The 15,533-nt window shown below is 33.8% G+C and overlaps 2 protein-coding genes across 4 annotated transcripts; both read right to left on the minus strand.

Moving 5' to 3' along the window:
* Positions 1,574–6,733, minus strand: LOC18588166 (guanine nucleotide-binding protein alpha-1 subunit). The gene is made up of 14 exons (XM_007012385.2): positions 6,339–6,733; positions 5,269–5,439; positions 5,065–5,137; positions 4,403–4,440; positions 4,209–4,298; positions 3,973–4,050; positions 3,731–3,838; positions 3,446–3,547; positions 3,212–3,267; positions 2,759–2,893; positions 2,536–2,629; positions 2,381–2,440; positions 2,219–2,298; positions 1,574–2,141 (listed from the first exon to the last, which is right to left on the minus strand). The coding sequence occupies exons 2-14, from the start codon at positions 5,353–5,355 to the stop codon at positions 1,964–1,966; spliced, it is 1,179 nt and encodes a 392-aa protein (XP_007012447.2). The 5' UTR covers positions 5,356–5,439; positions 6,339–6,733; the 3' UTR covers positions 1,574–1,963.
* On the minus strand, positions 9,013–11,603 carry LOC18588167 (2-hydroxy-6-oxononadienedioate/2-hydroxy-6-oxononatrienedioate hydrolase 1). 3 transcript variants are annotated; one of them, XM_018126616.1, is made up of 4 exons: positions 10,800–11,603; positions 9,859–9,957; positions 9,572–9,639; positions 9,013–9,437 (listed from the first exon to the last, which is right to left on the minus strand). In XM_018126616.1, exons 1-4 carry the CDS (start codon positions 11,433–11,435, stop codon positions 9,320–9,322), a joined length of 921 nt encoding a protein of 306 aa, XP_017982105.1. In that variant the 5' UTR covers positions 11,436–11,603; the 3' UTR covers positions 9,013–9,319. The 3 variants fall into 3 exon arrangements, with proteins under 3 accessions (XP_017982105.1, XP_017982104.1, XP_007012452.2); XM_018126615.1 differs by having other exon boundaries at positions 9,823–9,957; XM_007012390.2 differs by lacking the exon at positions 9,572–9,639.

Here is a 15,533-nt window from a genome sequence, read left to right on the forward strand (position 1 = left end):
TTAATTAATTTTTTTTATTTTTAATTTAAACTAAATAAATCTATTTGATTAACGATTGATTGCCTGTTGTTTATTTAAATGTTACTTATTATTTTTTATCATATGATATGGATGTGAAAAATAAAATATTACGTAATTACATCATAATACTATCTTATCATTTATGATATTATATTCACATGTTACATTAATAGCATATAATATAGAATGATATGTGATGTTTTATCTCAAAATGATCTATCAATTATTAGTTATAAAGATATATTTTAATCAAAATAAAAATATAAAAATTAATTAAACATAATAAAAAATAAAAAATTATTTATTTTTAATAATTAAAAAATTAAATGTTATGCATCCTTTCTTTGAAAATTCTCATATAATATTTTAATAAGACAGCAATTACGGGACGTAGGCTCTGAACGGTAAAATTAGCTGGCGGGAAAGAGAGTTTCCTGGTCCCATACAAATGTGGTGGACCGTCAATGGGCTTCCATCTTTTCTGAATGACGATTGTGTCCTTCGTTCGCAACTTCTGCACTCTGCCTCTGTTGGTTCCCAGTTACATTTTGTTGGCTGGTAAATTTATTAGCACAAAATGGAAATTTTCCTTTTCTTTCTTTTGTAGAACAATTTTGATCAATGCTTTATTTATCTCATTTAGCACTATTAGAAATTAGGGAATCCCTTTTGTGGCCGTACACGTCTGCATGGCACGTGCTGACATGTAGAAAGGTGGGTGTTCGGAGCTATCCGGTGCCTTTAGAGTTTAATACTAAAACCCAATCAATCCCCGTTTGGAAGTATATTAGTGGAATGTATGAGACTGGCTTTCGTGACCAAATTCACCACCTAAAACATTTGGATGTTTCTGCCCATTGGCCGCACCCCTTGGGTGTGCAAATGGAGACACGTGTCACCGTCCACGATGAAGAACGAGACCGAAATACCCAACCCTTATTTTCATTCTCCCGTACATAAGGATGCGAACAAAGGAAAGGTGATTTGGATTTGCAATACGTCGTTGGGAATTTTATTTTCCAAAGCAAAATTCGGGCATTCCATAAATCCCACGCAAAGTAGAATTAGGGGTAAAAGAAAGAAAGAAAGGAGAAGCAAAGGTTGGAGCCGCAGCGTTTGGAATGGTGTGAATGTGAACAAAGAGAAAGAGAAGGAAATGGGCGTTGGGAAACCGAGGGGAGGCAGAAGATGTTTGACACGAAAGTGGACCGTTGAAGGATAAGCAATTTCCAAGAAAGATACGAGAGGGTCCCCCGCAAGACAGAGTTGGGGCCTTGGGGGTTGATGGCGGTTGTTTCTTTCTTCTTAAACTTTTATTCTCCACTAAACTAATCAATCACCCACGAAAATTCCGTGATTTAGTCCACAAATTAAGTAGCCGACAAAGGCAGCAGCCAACCGAAGATTTTCAGGTAAAAGGGTACTCAAGCTTAGTCGTACCCATAATTTGACCTGAGGAAAGATAAATAATAGAAATATAGAGGCATGAAGGAAGCCGGTTCAGGTTCGGACGGTTCTTAGCCAATTTCTCACAAAGGTAGGGCAAGAATAATTATAAACATTATAAACAATGAGTTGTATTACTAGGATAGAAAGAATATCATGTTCCTTGTTCCTTGATATGTCTGATCCGATCCCCACCCTGGAAGAAAACAAGCACACAGGAAAAACAATTTCTCTGGGGAAGGTTTTCCTCTGAAACAAAATCAGAGTCTTTAGCATCATGGGGATCTAAAAAGGAAAAAAAAAATTCACCTTTTAACCTTGTGATGACTGATCAACAAAATGGGAAAAACCAAAACTTTAGCCTGTGATGAAAATATGATATGATATGATATGCCAGCAGTCAAACAGATGGGGTTGTTTCCTCCAGCCTTAGGACATCCAAATCCGATCACATTCTTCATATTATGAACAGTCTTTCGCAAATGGGTTGCTGGGATCACAACAACCCAGCCTCGAAGAGATTTCTCCGTCTCAAAGTCTCGTCCACGAGTTTGAAAGTTTTCTTCACGAGTTTCTGGTCAAGGGCAGTGGTTCTGTAGATCTTAAAGACCCGATCCACTTGATCAGGGGCTGTGCTTTGAAAATACAACTCCTCGAATTTCATCTTTACAAACCTGAACAGAAGGAGAATGAAAAACGGTCATAGGATGAAAATTCCTTCTCTGCAAGAATGGGAAGATGAATTGCTTACTCATATGCATGCTCAATCTCTTGCTTTCCCGTAGAAACTGGCTGGTAATCTTTGAACCACTCACACACATTTAATGGAACCTACAGGATGTAGAACATCAAAGACCATATTGATTATAAATTTTCAACATCCAATATATGTATACAGGTCTAGCGGCCTTACTTTTAGAACCTTCTTTTCAAATATGTCAAATTTGTTCAGAAACAGCATGAAGGACGTGTTCTGCACAAAAGAAACAAGTTTTACATTAAGAGAAACTCCAGCTATGAGCAATCCTCAACCTTCTATACACAAAAAGAGCATATATAGCATAAAACCTCAAAGCATGGTTGCTTTAAGACCCAATCAAAGAGTTCTTTTGTCTCCATCATACGGTTCTTTTGTTCATCCTCAAAGAGAGTTTGATCATACCTAAAACACCATAAATTACCAGGTTAAGATATCTGCATTTTGGCACCATGCTCTGATATAGAAACAGAGTTATATTAGGCATACAGACAGAAGGGAATTTACAGAAAGCTAAAGCAATAAGGATCTTACTCGCTAATAGCAACACAAAAGATAACAGCTGTAACTCCTTCAAAAAGATGGATCCATTTCCTTCTCTCATTTCTCTGGCCTCCGACATCAAAGAGTCTATATACTTCACCACTTTTCTTATTTTCCCCCACAGGGCTGCAGATGTCATGGACAACATGAGTTACTAATCAATATACCAAACAAAGTAAATGTGGACAGGAATTAATCCTGCATCTATGATGCAACCATCAATTTAAGTCGCCTTACCAAAAATATAATGCGCAAAGATCATGTCAAACATAAACACCTGATTAAGCACCTATTTGAATTTCTCTATATAAGTATATAAATCTGAAATTAGTAAATCAGATATCTAGAAGGCAAGAATACATGCCTGTTTATTATGGCTAACCTAGTTCTTACATTAATGCACATGCAAAGGCAAAGGAAAGAATAGGCAGAAACACAATTCACCTGAACTGGATTTCTACAACACCAGTTGTACGAACTCTTGCATATAGAACATCCTCCTGCAATAGGAAAGTAGATTAGGAAGCATGTAAAAATTTCATTTTCCCTGTTTGCTGTATCATGCATGCTAATCTTATCAAGAGGTATTAATTCATTCATATGATAATTGTTTTATTTTTTGGCCATTACATGCTACTACAACTTCCATAAGAAAGAAACATTGCAAATTATAGATACCTTCGTTGGAATATAATTTGCATCAGACAATCTTTGCAAATTTTCCATGAAATAATGCGCACAATCTGGAACTTGAAGTTCATTACTGCGAGCATAGGTTTCCTACAAGTACATGGAGTGAATAAGTACTAACACGCTCCATCAAAAATAAACCTTCTTATTTCAACAGATTGAGTAAATTCCCACCCAACCACCGGCCCGAATAAAAAGAACACTAAAAATACAAAACTAAGCAATGGAGCTAGGCACAATCAGCTTATATCTTCTAGATACAGCAGCAGTTACCTGAATTGCAGAATCTTTCCACACAGTTTCTATGTCATGTGCAAGTTCTCTATTTAGACGTGGATAATCCAATCTGCCTCCAATTTCTGATAGTTTCTCTCCAATAACCTGATAGAGAATGGAAATTTTATGTTAAGATTTTGAACAAAGATTAGAAAACTTAAAAAAAGGAAGAAAAGAATCACAATGCTCTTTAATAAACTATACAAATACAATGAAGCAGAAAATTGATCACTTCAAACCTTATTTTCACTGGACAAAACATATTTGGAAGAGCATGCATCATTTTGAGCAAATTCCTTTGATCCATCATACAATATCTGTTGAACCACGCAAAGCATAATTTAGAAACATAGATAAAAGCTCATCTCATAACAGATAAAATTTCTCATCATAGATAACTGACACCAGACACCATTATATATTTATATTATACAAAAGGGAAATAACCAACACACCCTTTTCAGGTATTGCGTACTTTTATAGTCTGATAGATGTTGGCATGGATGACTGGGATATAGCTCTTTAGCTCTGCCTCGTCAAAACCAGTTTGAAACAGAAGCTTTATCTGCACACAAGTCGTGTAGAATAAAAAGGAGAAACACATATCATGTCAGCATTGTCAACAAGCATGAAATACAATTCAACAAAGGGCCAATTAATCTGTCTTGCCTGCTTAAAAATGGTTGACTTCCCAGATTCACCAGCACCTTTAAAACAAAAGAATATTTGAATCATTTATGAAGCAATCCAAAAAAGAAAAGGGGAGGGGGTTAGAGAGTCACTAGCATTCAAAGAACATGGAAAAATAAAGAAAAACAATATTCATTGAACAATGTCAGTAAACACAGTTTAAGGTGCTCAACTGCTTATCTGAATTGTGAAGAATTTATTGACCAAATATTCTTTGACTCTGAAGTCAGGAATAAGAAATATATCAAGCACCCAATGCCCATCTTATAGCAATTCTATACGCTCTGTGTTACTACTTGCCAAAGTCTAGGTTGAGAAACAAATAAAAAACACGCAATGCAGCCCATCAATACAACCAAAGCATTTGATGAGACTGGTATGCAATATCCACATCCTCAAGAACCTCAACTAAGCAGAACAGTTTCCATACCCAAACAAATAAAAGCATGGAACATTCAATAAAATCATTTCATTCTTGTAATTTTTGCGTACTGCTGAATAAAAACCATGATGATGCCACCTGATGTCTTCAACCAATCAAACATAAGTTTGAGAAGTTAATACTGTCAGATACAGAAGTGAACAACTCGTAATTTGCAAACAAAAAGGACAATAAGGAACAAAATCTTAGTTATACACACCAAGTAGTAGAAGCTTCTGGATATGCTTTTCAGCCTTTGTTTCTTGTTCAATTCTCCTTTCAATTTCTGCTGCCTGCAAATGCATAAATCTAGAAATTAAACTGAAGCCTAATTACCATATAAATAACAAAACCAAATCCAGAGTGTTCATCCAGTTGTACTCTCTAAAAGGGTAACAGACTATATATGTAAACTGTACTTTACCTGTGCGTTCTCCTCAGCATCTGCTTCAGTGTAATGACGGTTCTTGCTGCAGAGTAAGCCCATATTCTCTAGAACAGTAGACAGCATAGAAGATGCATGTATCAAGCTCCACAAGGTGTCTTATGTGCCCTTGCCTCCTATAATATTTGCGAATAATGCATTTAAGCCAACCTAAGCAGAAAGCCAACAATGATTAGAGATGTCTCCCCCCTAAGAGATCCTAGAGTCAAAAATCAAGAAAATACTTAAATCAACTTCAGAAACTTTCTAGCAAGCAAGCTGACAAATCATAAGAAAAATTATGATCTATGAATAATAGTCCTCAAACATCGATTAAATTGCCTGAAATCCAGTTATGAAACAAACCCATATGACTGCAGCCAAAACATTCAAAAAAAGTACAAACATGGATTATGAGCATATCATTTGATTAAATTCTTACCCAGATTTAAGAACAGTGATCAATTCCTTGCCACTTCACGTGAATCTACAAATTTAATGGGAACATGACAGTGAAGACACATGTCCACGTCGTAGAGAACAATTAATACACTATACATGAATGTCCATATTTTGTATTCACCATTTACCCACATAATCAATATACCCTCCTTTGGATGTTTACTAAGATTTGGACTTTACCACCCTCCTTCACCGCATAATTCTCATCTTCCCCAACTTTTCCGTAAGATTATAAACAGATTATACAAACTAAAGTGCTCAATTTTATCAAACAAGCTGAAATTACAGTCTCACTGCACTTCATAGCCCACCAATTTAGCAAGTGCTACAAATCTTAGCTGTTCACCGTTTTAGTCTACCAGAAAACTTTCACTTCAAAACAGTCGTAAAAAATCAGTGGAAACAGGCACAAACTTGAGAAAAAAAGAAAATACAAATGCTAAAACAATTAAAACAGCAAATGAGCATAGCTAAAATCCCCCTGATCTAATCACCACAAAACCAACAAAGAGATCTTCAAATTCAAGCCAAAGAAACCAAAAGATCTAAAGAAAAAGAAAAAGATTGAAACTTCAACAAAACGCAAAAAAAAAAAAAAAAGAACTTACCCAATAACAAGAAGAGACGTCTGGTGGGGTTGATGGAGTAGAAGGGTTGGCTTTAGATTTGGACAATTGGGGCAGGGCAAGCAACCAGAGAGAGAAAGAGAGAGTTAAAAAGAAAAAAGCTTTTGCTTTGTTTTTTTGCTAAGTATGGATATGTTATTTTATTAGCTGTAATAAAAAATGTTTGAAACTTTGTTTAAGTTCGAGTGTGAAAATGTGAATATAAATAAAAAGGAAGAGATGTTAGAGAGGCAAGGAAGAAGAGAGAAAGAGGAGCAAGGAAGCAAAGAAAGAAAGAGCGCCGAAAGCTGCAGAGCAGAGGCTTTGGCTTTGGCTGCCTTCTCTTTCTCTCTATCTTCAGTCAAAGTTGGAAAGATGTGTACCTTCAAATAATAGCAACAGAAAAAAAAAGAAACACCTTCTATTTATATTAGTATGTATAGTATAGTATGAGCGAAATGGTGTCTTGGGAAAATACATGTACGCGCTTAGACTAGACTCTTCTGCGGCAGCAGCTGCTGCTGCTACTGCTCCTACTGCTTTCTTTTTCCTTTGCTTTTCTCTCTGGTTCTCTGTGTTCAGAAAGTCTCGAGTATCTTCCCATATTTTGACCAAAGAAATAGACTTTTATTGATTATTTAAAAAAAAAAAAGAAAAACAAAGAAATGGGTTTCACTTTTCTTCTTGTCTTGTTGGGTAATTTAGAATGCCATTATTCCATTTATTTTTTCAATCTTTGAAAAGATATTTTTGGACCAATTCTCTAGTATTCTATTTATACAAATTAAGTAATTGCGTAATTGAAAAGAACAAGATGTAACACGTTAATTATTTTAATAAACAAAGACTTGTTAATAAATTAATAGACAGAACAAATTTCCCATGATAGGGAAATATATATATGTTATTCTATTTGTTGAGTTTGTAGAATTTGTAGAGTTCGATATTTCAACTCGTGGATTTGTTATTTTCAATTTTTTGATTTCAATCATTTAACTTATTAGCTGAATATTATAGATAATTAAAAAAGAAGATTCAAATTTTTAGTTCACATATTTAAAACTGTTTATTCAAAGAATACAAATTAAGGGATGGGGTTTTTAATGTTTTTGTTATTGAAATATTTTTAATTTATTTTTAGTATTTTTGTTTCGAAATTGATTATGTTCAATTTTTGAGTTAAATATCAAATTTAGCATTATAATAGGGTTGAATTTTGTCACAATATTTTATTTTTTGGTTGATATTTGAATAAAAATTATTTTGTAAAATATTTTGTTTAGGCGAGTTAGAAAAAAAAAAGTTTAGAGTACAAAAATATACATGACATTTTTTTTTATAATTTGGGAAGGAGGATTTTAATCATATAGAAATTATAATTCGAATCCTACTTTTTAAGTAAGAAAATCATGTACCAATTAACGAATCAAATATTCGAATTCAAATCTTACTTTTCAAATAAAAAGATCATACACCAATTTATAAATCAAATGTTTGGATGCAAATATATTATACATCATTTTGTATTATATTTTATTGTCCAATAATTTTTTTTTTCAATTTTTTATCCCTTTTCCTTTTCTCTCTAAAATGTTCTTTCCTTCTCCTAAAAAATTTTCAGATTAAAATTTTAATTTTCAAAAAATACTCTAAAAAATAATCTAAAATACAAAAACACCTCTAAAATTAACCACAAATAAAAAAAATGTCCAAAAACAATTTCAAAATTCTTTTCATGTTCAACAAAAAATTGAGATTTTTCGATTAAGGTTACAACATATAAATAAAAAATAATGTGTTTCAAATTTTGGAAACTACTGAGTATAATTTGCTATAATTTTTTGTACAAAATGGGTTTGAAGAATAAAAGACCAAATAAGGTCCTATAACAAATGATTCAAAGTATCCACTGTTTGAGAATCTTAAGTTCTAAAGTCGAATTAAGATTAAATTGAGTCGTTTTAGAATAGCATAATGCTAAAAAATTTTAAATAAATTTTTATATTTTTTATTACTTTAATCAAGTTTTTATATTTTTATTTTGATTCAAATAAACTTTTATAACTAATAATTGATTAATTGTCATTAGTAAAAATGATATTTGTTATTTTTTTATCCATATGACATTGATATAATGTTGATGTAGAGAGTGAAAAATACCAACATTATATCATGTTAAAATTAACAAATCATATTATCATTAATTATGATATGTCAATATATCACATATCATTAATTATGCTATATTAATATGTCGCGTCAACGTCATACGATATAGAACGACAATAGTATTTGGAGTAAGTTAATTATTAATCATAAAGATTTTATTTGATTCAAAATAAAAATATAAAATTTTATTTATGTTAAAATAAAAATATAAAAATTTAATTAAATATAATAAAACTATAAAACGTTATTTAATTTTTTAAAAAATATTATACCTTCTAGAATTCTTTAAAGTCTTTATTTTGTAATTGGGGTTGAATACCCTTTTTGAAAAGGCTCAAGTCAGGGAATGTATCTTGACGGCGGGTAAGGGAGAGGACATGACTCCATGAGCCATTGAGCTAAAGTCCCAGGCCTCATTTAGATGTAAATACTGGTAAAAATGACAGAGTTAACTTATAATTGATAATTGAGTTATCCCTACTTGCATTAAAAAGACAAGAGATAGTAATGTTTTAACAATACTAGCATTTCTCACTAAAAGACAGATAATAGTAAACAATGGTTACTAACATCAATCTGAAAAATTCCAGCCTCGTCAGCTTATAGCCAACCTTAACACTCAAACCTGTCAAGATATCAAAAGCCACTTAGGTAGTTTGCCACCAGATGCAACCTTGGAACCTAGCTACCAGCAGGCGCCATTAGTAATTCAAAATCTAAGAATTTAGCTAGGGAGTAGAGGCTTCCTTGAATATTATTCCAACAACATTACATGGAAATTTACAATTTTATAGGGAATTGATGATAGCATATAATCAAAAGGAACCGCATAGGAAGCCTTTGACAATGTTGTTGAACTGTGCTGAGTTCTCAATCTGGGGTACGTGAGATGTGTTCGGTATTACTTCCAGCCTCGCCTGCTTCCCAAGAAGTCTGAAATCCCAAATAGCCAGAAACTTCATTATACAAGCTAACAGCTTAGGCTTAGTAAAATATATAATACATTAATAATTATGAAATAGTAATTTGAGGAGTGAATCCAATCCAAGTAGGGGTGTAGTGCATACTCCTTGAGTTCATAAGCCATCTTCAAAGGGAAAATCTGGTCTTGATCTCCCCAAACTAAAAGGACATCCTAATTATTAACAGGCAAATGGAAACGTTAAGCAGCAAAATATCAACACCCAGTGAAAGTTAAAAGATATTGTTAGTATCATGTGCTTAACTATAATATAGATATTTGAATTTTTAATCTTGATACTATTACTAGGTCAGGTTGTTGTTGGTAAAATTGATATGAACAGGGAAATTTGCAGACATTTGGAATGTTGTGTGAAAATGGCGGTGGATGAACCTGCTGAAGTGGAGCAAGCTTGACTGTGCCATCACCCTGAACAAGGGTCACACCCTTTAGAAGTTCCAACTTCTCCTTCCTGTTCTCTGAGTACAATTGCTGCATTTGCATGAAATATTAGAAATTAATAAATAAGCAAAGTGATATTGGAAATGACAGCTTCCATTTATATATGTCAGATAGTAGCCCATAACCAAAACTGTTGGATCTTTCGTTTCCTTAAATAGACAGAGACATTACACTTACGAAATCTGAAAACCAAAAACAAAAATTGCCCTACTAGCTTAGGTCCATGGCTAAGATTTAAACTAGAAATAATGGAAGAGTGGAACCCAGATTCCAGAAAAGCTAATGAAGAAACAAATAAGTGATCAAGAAACCTTTGCATTCGGACAAACTTTCCTGGAAAGGGAAACACATATATGCTCCCCTTGATACTAAAGTGAACATGGGCCACATTCTTTATGTGCATATATGATAGTAAAATGCAAAGATTGCGTTACAGGAAGGAACTCTTCCCCTTCTTCCTCCATCCGTCTGATTATGTTCATTTTAGCAAAGGTCCAAATTCAAATCTAGTAAAGATTCTTCCAGACCCCACTTTGTAATATTTGTCTCATTTTCCAGAAAAAACATATAAATTATTATATACTTTATCTCATTAAAGAAACAGAATTATTCACGAATCATTTTCTTCCAGAGTAAGGCAGTACCAGGATTATGGATTCTCTGCTAGCTTCCGAGATATTATTGTTGTCAACTAGTTTGCACAAGGCGAAGAATTAATATATATGCTACTGAGCAAAAGGGCATCTCGCAATTCATAGTTATACGCAGAAGAGGCCACTTCTCAGCCGTTTTCTTTGTTAAATAATTCAATTTTTAATATGTCACTACGAAACTGTTTCGTATCTAGAAACGAGGCAAAAGTAAAAACTTACGTTGACAAAGTCATTCAAGAAAAAATCGGGAATCATGGCGATCACACGCTTGGACACAGCCAAACGAGTTAAAGTCCTTAACTGAGTAGCCGTCTCCGGAAGCATGAAGTCCTCGATGTTCTCCAAATTGGATCTCTTCAGCAAGGCCATGTTATCTGCTTTGCTCATGTTAACTCCAGAGCTCGCAATCACCACTTTCTCCACCTTGTCCGGCCACATTTTCGCCATATGGTACGCCACGAACCCTCCATAGCTCGTCCCCATGACGTGGTATTTCTTCACTTGGAGCTTCTCCATCAACTTCCCAACCGAAACGGCCTGGAAAACCTCGGACCTTTCCTTGGACTTTGTCATGGAATTCCCGAAAAAGATCAGGTCAGGGACGTAGACTTGGAAGTAAGGGGTAAAGAACTGGACCTGTCGGCGCCATTGCCAGATAGCGCTCGGACCGAAGCCGTGAAGCAAAACCAACACGGGTTTTCGTTCCTGGGTTGTTTGATCGGGCTTTGGTGCCCACAAGTGGATGGTGGTCTCGTCGTCAATGTCGGTGGATTGAGAAGTGAGGCCAGAGCTGGCAAAGCAGCGGCGGAGATAGACGCCGTATAAGGAGGCAAAGCTGAGAAAGGAGGGTGCCATGACTGTCGCTTGGTATAGAGAAAGGTTTCAGGCTAAGCCATGAAAGGGAAAGAAAGCAGGGGGGTGAGTTGGTATTGACTCTTTTGGGAACCTATTTATTTGGAAAGGCACTGACAACATTTTTCCTTGTTCAGGGTTTGTAATTGTTTCCTTTATTTGAATAATAAAATCACTAGAAAACGAAGGTAATGAAAACAAATTAAAAGTGCCTTTCTGTATGAAATAATTGCATACAAGATCATTGTCAATTTCTTTGTTGTTTATCAACAAATCTAACTCCATTTGGAAAGAGTGGAAAACCTTGGAGGACATTTCGTGTTATAGAAATAAATAGAGGCAGTATGGGTTGGTTTGGTTGGTTCCTTTGTGCGGGAGGCGATGGTGACCCGCTCACCAAACTCTCCCGACACCATTTAATTTTATAATCAGAAAGCATTGAGAGGCTCCGAGATGTGTCCATTGTATCTTTGCATGACCGTTCTTTACACCAAATAATATACTGTAGATAGGTTGCAATATTGATTGCCTAGGACCAGAACATAATTTTCATTACTACAATATGTACGGGTTCTGTCATGGAAATTTTCCCCATCACTAAAACATGATACACACCAACCTGCAGGGACATTCTGCTTCTGGGGTCTTCAGATTGATTAGCACCAGCCATAATCATGTTAGCAGGTCTGGCTTCCATCAAATTTATGGCGAGTGCATGGATCATCACTTTCAGCATATTAATCCTTTCTTAGTTTACAAATATAGCTACTTTTTCCTTTGTGTTTTGGGTAGATTGCGAGTAACTAGAGTGGAGTTAGTTAATTTTTTTTAAAAGATAAAAAACCGATGAATAAAAATTAAAAATTTTAAAAATTAATATATTGAACTTAATCAATAATCAAAATATTGTTAATAAAAAATAAATTTTTACAGCATATAAATTAAGAAAAAAAAACTTACAATAGTTTTTTAAAAAAATTGTGATCAATTATATTTTCTGAATTCAAATTTATCAATTAAAAATTATGTATCAAAAAAATTCATTTTTTTAGGATTGAGTGTTAGATATTTTGATTCATATTACTTTTGTTCATGAATTGAAATATGAAGACTTAATGACTCAAGTGTAGAATCATTTAGACGATTTGTATATTTTTTTTTAAAGAATTTGTTAAATGTTTTCAACCGACTCATACTTTAATCAAACTTGAAAAAAAAATTTAAAATTTTAGGGTGCCATATGAGGCCCCACCCCTGGGAGTAACTAAACTTACTAGTAATTAACTCTAACTCGTATCATTGAGGAGTGATCTCCTACTAGTATATAACTTGGTTCAGTTTGTTAAAAAATTCGGAGAAAGTTCACACAAATTTATTAATGGTGTCTATCGACCTTAAATAAAAAAAAAAGAAAACTATTTAATAATACATGAAGAAAAGGAAATAAAACTGAAAGTAATGGCAAGCATGACCATATTACACGTAACTGTTAATTCATGGTACAATTTCACAAATTAAAAATAACCACTTGTCCATGAACTTCACATATATGAATAAGGAAACTACCTAAGAGTAATGGCCAACATGGCCACAAAACAAAACAAATTAACTGACAGTAACTCTCCAAGCTTAACCTCAATTTTCAACACACTTCCAAAAAGTTGAGCTTGGTTAACTCACACAACATCCATACAAATCTGTTTTTCAGAATAACACCTCATTATAGTCTTTTTTCTCCTTAACGACTATAGCATTTTCTTCGTTGCATATACCTCTGTTTTGGCAAATCTTATCAATGTGCCCCATTTGATTGCAATATTGACATTTCACATTAGGACAGAACTAACAAAATTTCTCTATATGATTTTGTTTTTTGCAATAGGAGCACAATTTCCATTGTTTTCCATCATTGTTTCCTCTATCATTCTTTTGGTCTTGGTCATTCCTTCGTTGATTATTACCCACTTCTTTATCTTGACTCCTAACCTTAAAAGCACCCTCCACATGTTCATCATTCTAAATAGCTTGTCTTTATTCTTGAGCTTGGAAGGCGTTTTCAAGCGTAGTAATTGTCAATTGAGCAATATTTTTAGAGTCTTCGAGTGAGGATATCTTAGCCTCAAGTTTTGCAAGGAGACTTACCAGAATCTTGCTCACGACAATCTGTGTTTATTAGCTAGCTTTATAATCTTGTCAATGTATTCTTTAATATTCTCTTCATTCTTCATCCTCAACATCTTGAACTCTCTATGGAGATTTAAGGCTTGCATATGATGGGTCCTCTTGTTGTCATGAAACTCCTTTTTTAGGTGATCCCAAGCATTTTTAGGTGATTCATAAGTCATTATTCTTGTGAAATAGCATCTGACACAGCCGAATGGATGATAGAGAAAGTCTTAAATCTTTTTGCCATTTTCTCGCTATATTACTTCACCTGCGCCACTATGGGGTTAGATCTCTATTATGGTGACTCACTTTCCACCTCCACAACCTTTCATAAATCGAAGGCTCTAAGATATATGCCTTTATCTTCACGGGCCAGATGTCATAATTTTCTCCTGTAAACACAGGTAAAGCAATGACATGAAAGCTTGAGGAAGACATGATTATGGTGTTCTATTTTAAGAACTTGAGAATGAAGATTTTCAAAAAGAAAACAGTTAGTGATTTTTTGCTTTCTCAGCCTCTTAAAATCCTTTAAAGTGCTCTGATACCATATTAGAAAATTTAGAAAAAGCTAACACAAATTCATTAATAATATCTAAATAATACATGAAGAAAAGAAAATAAAACTAAATATAGTGGCCTGCATTACCATGTTACACTTAACTATCAGTTCATGGTACAATTTCATAAACTAGAAATAACCACATGTCCATGAACTTCACATATATAAATAAAGAAGCTACCTAAGAGTAATGGCCAACATAGCCACCAACAAAGCAAATTAATTGTCAGCAATTACCCAAGCTTGACCTCAATTTTCAACACTGTTTACACATGAATATGCATACTGATTAGGATTGGTAGCAATGACTTGAAAGAAGCTGCGACAAAGATTGAATTTTGTTTTGGAAGCTTTTCCTCTATATTTCTAATTAACCACCAAAACAGAACTATCTCAATTCTTTAATATGATTATCGAAAAACATTGGTAGTAAAGTTTAATTGTCAACCTCTACTCTTAACAGACTTTCACGGGGAGATCACTTGCATCCTTTCTTCTTTAACTCTCTTGATCTGCTTACATATATTATACTTGGAGAGTGTAAATAGTTGATTTTGGTTAATACCTATTCTTTAAAAAATTATTTTACCGTGTGATATTATATAGAAAATAATAAAAACAACAATTACAAGTGAAGTAGTACTTCACATAAAACAATTAAAACAAGTAAAGCTCCACTTCATATAGAACAACTAGAACAAGTAAAGATATACTTCACACTGAACAATTAGACCAAGTGAAACACTACTTCACGTAGAATAACCACTTCATACGGATTGCAGTAAAAGTAACACGAAATGAGTAGTAGGGTTCATGGGTTACTTTCATGTGGAGATGTTTTAAAGAGTTTGACTTGGTGGCTCATATATGAATCTAGTCTTTTTCTTAACGTTTTCCTAAAGTACAAGTGTTTTTCCCTTTTACCTTCATCTCTTATCCTTATTCACGTACACGTTTTTCCTTTAAATTGTTCTTGTATAGCTTTTCTTGTATATACCTCTTCCATTTACTCCCTACTTAAGAACAAATCTCATTATGTTATTAACGGTTATAAAATCCATTACTTTACTAGTTATATAATAGATTTTTAATCACTTCTCAACATTAAAAACTCAATAACGGTCACCCAATATTAAAGCCGTTATTCATTACATGCATTAAAACCCATTCTTAAGTAATTGGTGTTTCTTACACTACATATAGAGCCTTCACAATTTATTTGAGAGACTTTTCAAAACAGCCTTATTCTCACTCAGAGCTTCTCTCTATAGCCCTTTTATACATTCTCTACTTATTCTCTTCTTGTTTTCTTCCACCTGTCACGATACTCAGTATGTTTGAAAATATTCCAATTTTCCTCCCGTCGCTTCCAA

The sequence above is a fragment of the Theobroma cacao genome, chromosome 9, assembly GCF_000208745.1.
Source record: "Theobroma cacao cultivar B97-61/B2 chromosome 9, Criollo_cocoa_genome_V2, whole genome shotgun sequence".
Classification (NCBI taxonomy): Eukaryota; Viridiplantae; Streptophyta; class Magnoliopsida; order Malvales; family Malvaceae; genus Theobroma; species Theobroma cacao.